The following is an 11,948-nucleotide window of genomic DNA, read 5'->3' as shown; positions in this document are numbered from 1 at the left end:
GTAAGATATAATTAAATTGTTTTCTCATTAATAAAGCTTTTGCCAATGGCTTGTGCCTTTTGTTGCCTGGCAGGGAAAAGAAAGCTTTCACAGAGCAGTTATTTTGCCTGTAGCTATAGAGAATATTTACCAGTTCATGCTGATACTTAGAGCATATCCACGTTGACATAAATGCCCATCCAATTGTGTTTTCTACCTTTGCACTAAAATATAATTGTGAATATCTTATACCACAGGTGTGTGCTTGCTTACTAGAAAAATGGGAGGTTGTGGGGAAGGTAACAGTTATCTGTTTGTATCAGGGGATGGGATGGCTGGGCTTGGAAAGTATATGGAAAATAAGAAGGGAAAGAATTCATCATGAATAAAGAATTGAGTGTTATTTTAAAATTTGCTTTATTTTGGGTGATTGGGGTGGAGCTGAATATGGTCAATGTTGTTTACAATTTGAGTTTCTCCTAGCCAAGACCTGCAGGAAGAGTTAAGGTTGTGCATGTCTTTGTGGCAGGCACAGGAGGTTAACTACACACCAGCCTTTTCCCCTCTTCTGTGCTAACAGACCCTGATTTTATTCAGCTATTAGATCTTAGGGAAGGTGGGCTAGTCTCAGTGGAAAAATCAAGTTTGGTTCAAGCCAATCATGGTATTGCATTTATATTTCCAGGTCTTTGGTATGAGGTGGGCAAGTAGCTTAGAAATCTGATGAGGATTTAAGGAAATATTTTCTCTTTGGTAAAAAGAGAGTGATGGAGAAGAAGAGGCCTGCTCGTTTACTTCTTGATATTGGATTGGATTGGTTGTATGAAAACATGGTGTTTGGTACTGATCTCACCCAGCATCTATTGACCATGCATCTAGTAGTGGACCACATTGAGGGCAACAGAATGGAAAGATGAAAAAATCTCGTGTCCTTGATGCATTACTAGGCGTCTGGATCAACTTGGGACTCCAAACTTCTGGCTTCCTATAATGTGAGACACACTTTAAAAATATCAATACGAATAAAAGGGTAATATGCTAATTAGATCAGATGCCCTTCCAGACAAAGCCACGGTGGCAGGGGCTGAGGCAGAGATGGTTAGGGGCGATCAGGCAGGCAGGGGAGAGCAGTTAGGAGTGATCAGGCAGGTAGACAGGTGAGTGGTTAGGAGCCAGCAGTCCTGGATTGTGAGAGGGATGTCCGACTCTTGGTTTAGGCCTAATCCTGCAGGGATCGAGCTTAAACCAGCAGTTGGACATCTCCCGAGGGGTCCAGGATTGGAGAGGGTGCAGGCCGGGCTGAAGACCTCCTCACCCCCATGCACAAATTTCGTGCACTGGGCCTCTAGTATGTGTATATATATTGATTTCAGAGAGGAAGGGAGAGGGAAAGAAAGAGAGAAACATCAATGATGAGAGAGAATCATTGATTGGCTGACTACTGCATGACCCAAACTGGGGATCGAGCCTGCAACCTGGGCATATACCCTGACCTGGAATCAAACTGTGACCTGCTGGTTGATAGGTTGATCTTCAACTATTGGGCCACGCTGGCTGGGCATGAGACCCACTTTTGATGGGATACTCTGTTATTAAAGCCCAAATTGTCTTGATTGACAGAGCTCTAAATAAAGAGCAAGTTTGGGGGAATATCAAAGACCCTAATTTTTAAAAAATATATTAATGCGAATGTGTGTCTTTTAAAAAATATTTTTGTTGATTTCAGAGGAGAAGGAAGAGGGAGAGAGAGATAGAAACATCAATGATGAGAGAGAATCATTGATTTGCTGTCTCCTGCACGCCCCCTATTGGGGATTAAGCCCACAACCTGGGCATGTGCCCTTGACCAGAATTGAACCTGGGACCCTTCAGTCCACAGGCCAATGCTCTATCCACTGAGCCAAATCAGCTAGGGACAAAGATCCTGATTTTAAGAGTAACTATCTATGGGAGATAAGAAGAGCTGAGGCACAATCAGAACTCCTGGAGCGGGCTCAGTCACCACTGAGCAGGACAGTGAGAGGATCGAACTCCTGTGGATCAGGAGGCCTGGTAGTGCTCCCCACATCTAGAAGGCGAGTCAGAGCAGGAGTGAGACAGTAAGGCCACTTTGGCCAGGCACCAGGATAGTGCAGCCACGGCAGGCAGGCCTTGCAGTTCTCTCCATGGGAGACTCAGGAGTTCAGGTCAACATGACGTTGCAGCTCTGAGAGCCTGATGGTGGTGGAGGAAAGAGTGGCCTTGGAGCCCAGTGAAATGGGGCCCTGCCCCTCACTTGATCAGTTTCCTTAGCTGTAAAATGAGGAAAGTCATATCTAGCCCCAGTGGGTTGTTACGAAGATAAAAATACACTAACTTCTAAAACTGTCCTAGGATACAGTGGAAGTTGAATTATAAAAGATAGTACTACTATTTAATGGAGACCTGCAGAGGTCATGGAAATGCTTCATTATCCACTACTAGATGCGTGACCAATAGACGCTGGGTGAGATCAGGTGATTGGAGACTTGCTAAGGCAATCTGAAGACTTTCCCTGATTAGTCTTCTATGAGGGATGGAGTTTCTGGAGACCCCTCCTCCGCCCCGCATTTCTGAAACAACAGACATTTTGGAAAGGGGGTGGGGAATGTTAATATTTGCCATGACATTGTTTCCTCCTGAACAGGGAGGAGGACAGAGACTGAAGATGTGCAGTGCTGATAGAAATGAGAATGCCAGAGATAAGCATGTTTTCCAAGGTTCCCAAGAGACTCCGTGGGGCTCATCGTGGGGTCTTAGACTCCTGGGAGGATGGTGGGAGAGGACTGTAGAGCGCCCCCTGCCCATCTCCTCATGGACAGCTTCAGTTACAGAAGCACCAGGAGCACACATGTAATCACCAGAGCCAGAGGCTTCCTGCTTACGGATATGAGGGGGGAGGTGGACCGAAATAACTGCACAACACGACTAGCTGACTCTAAGAAGCCACCCCTTCTCTCCCGGAGCCCCTTCCTACACACCCCATTCTAAGTAACATCTAACCTTGTGAATATTCACAGAAAGAAGAAGAATAAACATTATCGGCTTTTGTAGTAACAGGATGAGAAAGTGCGAGACTTCCTGTTATGCGTGTGTGACAGCTGGTGATAAGTGCAGGGCCCTACACAGGAAATCCGCTCAGCTTCTGCAATGTGACCTGCCTGAAACTTGGGCGCTTCTCCAGTCTGGATGTTGATGGCAGGACAAAGGGGCATCTGGACTATGGGCGACATGGTAGAGAAAAGTTTGGAAGAGCCATTGGCGCCTCCTGCAGATGAACCCTCCCAGAAAAGGGGAGACCTGGTAGAAATCTTGAATGGCGATAAGGCAAAATTTGACGACACGGGACTCTCCTTAATTCTGCAGAATGGCCTGGAGACCCTCCGAGTGGAAAATGCTCTGACAGATGTCATCCTGTGTGTGGACATTCAGGAATTCTCCTGCCACCGCGTGGTGCTTGCTGCGGCCAGCAACTATTTCAGGTCAGCACGCCTCAGACCAGGGTCAAATTGGGGTGCAAGTTGTCAGGAATCGCTGTATTCATGTGAGAGCCCAATCTAACGAGTTGGCTGTTGAGTTTATGGTTTGTATAGCTATTTAGGCTTGCGTGTCTATTCAAGATACAAGAAAGAAAGCTATTCAACCTTAGATTTTAGAATTTAAGCCATGTTAAAAGAGATTAGTATTACTTAAAAGCAATGTTTATATCTTTTGGTAAATCTTCTGTGTGATATGTCCTTGTTCCAAAGGATGGAAAATTACTGAAGTCATGGGGATTTTCCCCTCTTTGGTCTGACTAGTATGTTGGAAACATGATGTTGTATTTTTCACCAATAGAGGTAGAGAAAAGGATATGGCCCCTCTTTTGCAGTTTTCAAATGACTTGCTGAAAATTAGGGATTTCTGTTTGTGCTGAGGGGGTGGGTGAGAAGGGAGAGCTGTTACAAAGGTGCTTTAGAAGAGAGAGGCTCCTAGTTACAGCAAATTCGGAGGCCTGGGCTCCGTGCCACTCTGCCCCTTCCTGGCCATGGGACTTTATGCAAGTCACTCAGTGCTCTAAGTTTCTGTTTTGTTGTCTGTAAGATGGGATTGTTGTGATAATCAAATCTGAGACACACACGCCCAGCATATAGTAGATGCTCACTGTATCTCTGTGGAAATTTGTCACCTCATTCTGCTTGGTGAAACTAAGAACCAATTATTGAGTGGTTACCATGAGCAAATGCCTAGGGCCGGAATGTGGGCGAATCAGGAACCCAGTGAATACAGCTGGATCCAGATTAATGTAGACATGGTGGGAACCAGTCCCCAAAGGAAATGTGGATAAACAGATATTTGGGGAATTTGAAAAAGAAATACCCTTTATAATTCTTCTCAATGAGATGGTTCTTACCTCTTGTTTCTGGCTGAGGAAATGAAAAACTATTTACCTTTGTGCATATCATCAAAGTGTTTTCTTTAAAAAATTTTTTTTGAGATGCTTATGGGAAGATTTTTCTTTGGAATTCAAAGAATAGGCTCAGGAGGTTGTTGTGGGACTGATTAAACCCCGTATGTAGACAAGGCAAGAGGAGGGCTGGGCTTGTGGGAAGTGGTGCTTGCTAAGTGCCAGACAGACAGTTACCTGATTTTATTTTTGCAACAGCACAATGAGGGTGGCTGATACGCCCTTTTACCGAGGAGGACATGGCAACCCAACATTACATGTCTGGTCATTGCTGGAGCAGGGATTGGGCACATTCTGGAAATACTTGTTTTTACTGCAGTACAAACTGCTACTAAGTTTTGGGCTTCATTCCACAGGAAGTGTATAAAAGGTAAAGCACAGGCACAGCTGTGACGATGGGTTGACATGATAAACACACTACTTACACCACCAATATTGACCATATGCTTTCCCATTGATCACAGACCCGTTGGGAAGTGAATGGGAGTTAACTTAGCTCTGTGGCCCGAGTACTCACTTTTAGAATTATTCTTTCTCTTTTAAATCACTGGAAAACGCTATCATAAAATGTGTACCCGATTAGCGGTTCCTCCCGGCTGTGGAACAGGACTGCTGGCTGTGTGCTCTCGAGTACATCAGTGGCTTCTCTGATCCTTGGGATTCTCATCCTAAACAGAGGGTGTGTGTGCTCAGTCCTCCCCATCCTGCTGTGTAGGCTGCTTAGGGAAGCTGGAGGTGCCCACATGGTGCATGTTTCTGCCTGTGGTTGAAGAGTCTCTTCCAAAACTGCCTGGTCATGAAGGGAAATTCCTTCTATTCTTTTCTTCAGCGCTGTGCCTTGATTCTTATCTTGGTATTTCCAAGATGATTGTCCTCTTCTCCTGAACACATTAATCCTGGAGACAGGACTCCTTTTTCTGGCACGACTATTAATAACAACTTTTGTTGTTGAGCATGCATTGTGGGCCCGGCCCCCGGTGGCCCATACACTGTCCCACAGCAAGCCTGGGAGGGAGGGAATTTCATCCTCCTTTACAGATGAGGAACCAAGGCCCGAGTGTGTCAGTGAGCAAAGTGGCCAAGAGGGATTTGAACCTGGACCGACGTGAACTCTGACATTGCCTCACTGCCTGTTTTGCTTTGTTTCTAAGATTTTGAAAGGGGTTGAGAGCCAAGTTCCCTTTATGCTCAGCCTTTGGAAGGGCGGAGAGTTTGCTTTGTCTGAGAGGCACTGACAGCCCTCGGAGCTGAGGTGGGCCTGGAAGCTGCTTGTAAAATTATGTAGGTTTTTAAAAAATAAATCTTTATTCATTCAGAACATAAATATGTTCCACTAAGTGATGGAACCATACTTTATTTAGCCAGTCACCTACTGACAGGCGTTTGGGTTGTTTTCAATCCTTTGCTTTTACAAACAGTGTTGTAATGAATAACCTTATGCACATGGCATTTCATAGGCATGCAAGGGTTTCTAGAAGAGGGTTTGCTGAATCAAAGAGAAATGCATCTGCAGTTTTAGTGGCTATTGCCCGATTCTATCATTTTATACTCCCCACAGCCTTGTCAAAAGAGGATGGCCGCAAACTTGGATTTTTTCCCAGTTTGGTTGATGAGAAACAGTACTTCACTTTAGTTTTAATTTGCATTTCTCTTATTTTAAAGAAGTTCTCTTTCTGTGAACTATCTCTTCCTAGCCTTTCAAATTTTCACATATATTTTTTAAAATTAAAATTATTTTTATCAGAGTATTACATGCAAATAGTTATCGGAGTCAAATAGTATTTAAAGGCTTATAATAAAAAACAAAGATTTATCTTCACCTCCTCTACTCTTCAGTCTTGCCCACCACACCCCAGCATTTTCAACATTTATCTGTTTATTCTGATATTATATTTATATTTCTACCAAATATGCTTATATTGCTCTTTCTTGATTTCTCAGTGTTAGATGTTTATGAATTCCTAGTATGTCTAATAAGGACTTAGCACTTATACTTAACTCTTTTACTGTATACTTTTCTTCTCTATAATCTCTCTATAATGTTATCACCTTTTTTGATAAATTTGTATTAAAGTTTACATTATATCCTTAAAAACATTATTTCCTGTTGAGCCAAATTGTGTGATATGATTACATTTCCTTTCTTGTAAATCTTTTGCTTTTCCTGAAATTAATAATTCACTTTTTCCATTTGCTTTGGGGATATCTTTTGCTCACAGCCTCTCCATAATAATCTCTCACGTGGTCCAATGCACCAGAAAAAACCCCCCAGTTCCATTTCCCCCCAGAATCTTCCTCAGTTCCATCATCCTATACATTTCTCTGGGCCTGCTGCCCAACTATTATCTAGCTGCATATGAAAACCATGGTGGCAGTAAACAAGGACTATATTACTAACTCAGATGGTGTAGTTCCCTTTGAGAGCCTATTTAAAAGTTTCAAGTGGAATGAGGAAGTTGGGAAAATATGTAGAGTTGAGACTGAGAAAAGGGTGAGGGTGAATAAAGCTTCGAAAGTAGCTCATAACATACCTTAAATATCAAAGAGCCAAATGCCAAGGAGTCCAAATATGTTTATGGCAGAAAAATGGAGGGAAGCATAGATTTATCACTCATTAATGTTTTAAAATGTTTTAAAAGACTACTAATAAAGCTGCCATTTATGCTATGTTGAACAGGTCACCACATCGATGTCATTGGAGGGGCCACCTTCCAAAGGATCTCTGTTTAAACCAGTGGTTCTCTCCATTTGGTGGGGAGCAACTCACTGATGACTATGACACACTCCATAAATGATGTTGACCTATGAGAGCAACCATGTTATGATTTCCAGGGTGGACAGAGGGAGGGGAGTCTTGGTGATAAAGAGAGGGGTCCTCAGGCTTCTCTCAGTCTTACTAAAGACTGGCTTTTCTTACATAAATATAAAAGCTTCCAGGCTGAGTCTGAGTCAATAGTAAGCTCCTTTGTTGCGGCCAGTGCTGAAATCCCTGCCTGGGCTTGGTCTTTGCCTTGTACCTCAGTATCTGCCTCTGGGTCTGGTTCCCTGAGGATATAATGAGGGGACTTTGACTACTTGCTACAAAAATCAAACATGAGGCTAGGAATGAGGAGGGTATTGTGGACACAACCTATTAATCATTATTATATATTACCCAATTACTGGATGGCAGGAATGTGGGTGAGAGGTTACTCTTAAGCTGTGTTTAGATGTAATACTTTGGTTTTTCCTCCACAATGTGTAAGGTGTCTGAAAAGGAGCCAGCAAGTGTAGGTGATAGAATGAATGCAAAGGAAAACAAGAATGAGTTAAGGCCATCTGGGTCTGGATTAAAAACCTCACTAATGGCAAAAGTGTTGAGAATTGCTACTGCCATAATTGGTACGCCTGGTAAACTCCAGTGAACTATTGTTTGTACTTCTAACCTTGGGCTCTGTATTTTATACTTTTAATATTTTCCTTTTGGCAGAACCACTAAGGTGGTTATATGTAAGTACTATAGATCTATGACCCTTGATCTGCCTTCCAATCCTAAAAGAAGTCTTCTCAGGGGGGGTTGCATCCCCAGGGTAGAAGTGCAATCAGGTCCTTTGAATTTTCAATAAAATGTTATCTCTCTTATCTCCATCCCTGGTGTCTAGGGCAGAGGTCGGCAAACTCATTAGTCAACAGAGCCAAATATCAACAGTACAATGATTGTAATTTCTTTTGAGAGACAAATTTTTTAAACTTAAACTATATAGGTAGGTACATTGTTATTAACTTAATTAGGGTACTCCTAAGGCTTAGGAAGAGCCACACTCAAGGGGCCAAAGAGCCGCATGTGGCTCGAGAGCCGCAGTTTGCCGAGCATGGGTCTAGGGCAGGGGAGGGCAAACTTTTTGACTCAAGGGCCACAATGGGTTCTTAAACTGGACCGGAGGGCCGGAACAAAAGCATGGATGGAGTGTTTGTGTGAACTAATATAAATTCAAAGTAAACATCATTACATAAAAGGGTACGGTCTTTTTTTTCAATAGTTTTATTCATTTCAAACGGGCCGGATCTGGCCCGCGGGCCGTAGTTTGCCCACAGCTGGTCTAGGGCATGTGAATCTTCTTTCAATTAAGACCAGAAAACCTAGTCTTCTCTTTTTCCCCCCAATATTTTTTTAATTGATTTCAGAGAGGAAGGGAGAGGGAGAGAGAGATAGAAACATCAATGATGAGAGAGTATCATTGATCAGCTGCCTCCTGCACACTCCCCACTGGGGATCGAGCCCACAACCCAGGCATGTACCCTTGACTGGAATTAAACCTGGGACCCTTCAGCCTGCAGGCCGATGCTCTACCTACTTGAGCCAAACCAGCCAGGGCAGTCTTCTCCTCTTTTGAATAATGTTCCATGCAGCTCTCAATTAAAGCACAACAGAGAAATACTTTTGTCATTAATATATCAAGTTCTGAGCTTTATCCCTGCATCAAAGACATGGATATGTAACTGTCCCTGCATGAAAATGCCTTTACAGACTAAATTCTAATATAGCAAACATCAAGCAGTTGCTGGGAAGAGCTGGCCCAATGCAGAACATCTGTGCTTTTGGTAAAACTGCCTTGCAGCTCACCATGATCATATTGTTCAATACTCTATATTAGTCAGCATTCTTTTGGTTGTAAGGGATAGGCACTCAACTTAAATCAGCTCAGGCAAAAGAGGAAGATATCTGGCCACATAACCAAATCATAGGAAGGGCCAGGATGCAGCAGAGCCCAGGGGGAAGAGGAACCAGGGCCTTGAATGCAGTCAGGGGCTCTCTCTCCACCTTCACTCAGCTTCTCTTTCAGGTGGCATTTCTCAGATGGATCTGCCACATGTTTGAAAGTTTGCCTGTTGGCAGCTCTGAGACTTTGATTCCAGAGAGAAACTGGAGGGCTAGCTTCAGTTTGAAACCCCTGGGAAAGACTCTGATTGGCCCAGCTCCATTCAATTACCCAATCCTAAACCAATCACTGTGCCAGGGAGGTGGGGCACAATGATCAGTCCAGCTTGATTCAAGAGTCCACCTTTGGCCAAATTCTTGAGGGTGTGTGTGTACGCCATTTGAACTAGAACATTACCCAGAGGGGGAGGCACTGTACAAAAGGAAAACAAATGTTCATTAAAGAGGGATAGCAAATCCTGGTTTATTTTCTTTTATTAGTCAACTTATTGTACTTCTGTTTTGCTTTGGCTATCAGGAAGCTCATTGCATTGGCTTTTTTTTTAGCCTAGGTTTCAGTGTTATATTCTCCTCCTACTTTAATTACTTATTTCTTTTCTTTTTTAAAAAAACATCTTTATTGATTTCATAGAGGAAGGGAGAGGGAGAGAGAGATAGAAACATCAATGATGAGAGAAAATCATTGATTGGCTGCACGACCGGGGATCGAGCCCACAACCCGGGCATATGTCCTGACCAGGAGTTGAACTGTGACCTTCTGGTTCATAGGTTGATGCTTGACGACTAAGCCACCATGGCTGGGCCTTATTTCTTATTTTATTGTTTTGTATTTTATCGTACATCTGCTGCTTTAGTATAAGCCATCTTAAGTTCTTTTGGAGAAGCTATTTCTGTATACAGATAAGTCTCCCTTACTTTGAAGGAATATTATTTAGGCAACCTATATGTTTTATGCCAGCTAAGGGTAGGCATTCTTTTATTACATTAAACTTTTATGGAAACCTTTAAAGCCACAATAATTAAAGGAGTGTTGATACTCTGTGACTTTAAAACACAATCAACCCTAGTGAAGATCTGGGGAGGTGGGTGGGCATGGACTGGGAGGAGTTGGGGTAAAGGGGAGAAATGGGAGATACCTGTAATACTATCAACAATAAAAATATATTATTAAAAAAACCCAAAAATCAACCCCAAAATTCCATCATAACTTTTTCTGATGGGCTATAAGATTAACTACCAGCAGGTTTACATATAATGATTTAGGTCCAGGGACAAGTGAGAGCTGACTGACATTCAAGAGATCATGATGGCTCTAGCTTTGGCTCAATGGATAGAGCGTTGGCCTGAGGACTGAAGGGCCCCTGGTTAGATTCTGGCCAAGGGCACATGCTTGGGTTGTGGGCTTGATCCCCAGTAGGGGGCGTGCAGGAGGTAGCCAAATGATAATTCTCTCTCATCATTGATGTTTCTATCTCTCCCTTCCTCTCTGAAATCAATAAAAATGTATTTTTTTAAAAAAAGAGATCATGATGTGTTTTATGTGGAGTAAGTTCAGGCTTATAAGGGGCTGGATATCAAGGGCATTTTGGTGTTAGGGAATTAAGGGAGGGACAGATGTCCACTGAATAATTCCTGGAAGGTGTGGTTAATGAATACAACACACACACACACACACACACACACACACACACGCACACACGCACACATGCACACACGCACACATACATACACAAGACAAAGAGAATGGAGATTAGGAAATCTAGCAAAGTTCTAGGTGACTGGCAGTATCCTCAAAGCTCAGGATAGCAGGTTGGGTTGGCAGAAGATATCTATCTCATTAGCAAATTAACTGGAGATAGAGGGGAAGAGGATTCTTAGTAATTGCTATGAAAACTTACACTCTTTCCATACTTCTTTAGTATTTGGCCTTTAATTGAGGAATAATGGGTCATATATATAACCTCTCTTAAGGTGCAAATGTCTGGGTGGAGGGAGTGACACAAAATATTAAGCTTTCAGTACTGTAATGCTGAGTGGGGTTAGTGAAATTCCATTTATCTATCCATTCATGTATTCATTCAACTGACTTGAATTTATTAAGTGCCTACTCTATGCTAGGTACTGAGTCTACAAAGATGAATGGGTTATGGTTTCTGCTTGACCTTGAAATCACAGCTACTTAGTGGAGAAGGACAGGTATAAATCAATGTTTCAGTCAGAGGTGATAAGTGCTATGATGGAACTTTGCTTATTAAATGAGACTGGAGAGAAAGCAGTCAGAGAAGGCTTCCTGAAAGAGGTAATAGCTGAGTGGAGTTTTAAGGGATGAATAGGCTTTGGTCAGAGGCGAAATGAGGCAGAGAAGGCAGGCAGCATTCCAGGCAAAAGAATACACATCTGGGAAGGTATCATGCAGCGTAAGCATGGGAACCAGAGACAGAAGAGTAGGGTTGGAGCAAAGGATATGTCTGGACCAATAAAGCTGAGGAATGGGCAGGGTCAGACCTTGAAAGATTTTGTTGGATCAAGATGAAGTGTTTGAAATGTATCTTATAGGCAGTAGGAGGCCAGAAGAGTTTATAAGCAGGAAAGTGATCTGAGATCTTGGTTAAAATTATTAAAAGTTCTGTCTGGTAGGACCAATTAGAAATAGAGACATTATGGTGCAAGGCTTAGTGAGTGTAGCAGGCCCTGGCCTGGGTAGCTGTGAGTGTAGGCCAACCTTGGTGGCTGCTTCTTCACCTCTGGCTTTAAAATTCCTCTCTGGCTGGAGGAACTCCTGTCTTCCTCCCCTTTTTCTCTGGA

At 42.9% G+C, this 11,948-nt stretch overlaps 1 protein-coding gene across 2 annotated transcripts in view; it reads left to right on the top strand.

Annotated features, from left to right (window-relative positions):
- Positions 1-3,185: 3,185 nt before the first annotated feature.
- Positions 3,186-11,948, top strand: part of KLHL6 (kelch like family member 6) — a 91,967-nt gene continuing 83,204 nt past the window's right edge. For both annotated transcript variants that reach the window (XM_081086376.1, XM_081086375.1), the window contains exon 1: positions 3,186-3,479. In XM_081086376.1, the coding sequence (XP_080942502.1) occupies positions 3,187-3,479 (293 nt within the window). In that variant the 5' untranslated portion in view covers position 3,186. The remainder of the gene's footprint in view (positions 3,480-11,948) is intronic.

The sequence above is a fragment of the Myotis nattereri genome (genome assembly GCF_964212035.1).
Source record: "Myotis nattereri genome assembly, chromosome: 3".
Classification (NCBI taxonomy): Eukaryota; Metazoa; Chordata; class Mammalia; order Chiroptera; family Vespertilionidae; genus Myotis; species Myotis nattereri.
The sequence above is the reverse complement of the archived record's forward strand: the minus strand, read 5'-3'. Positions and strand labels throughout refer to the sequence as shown.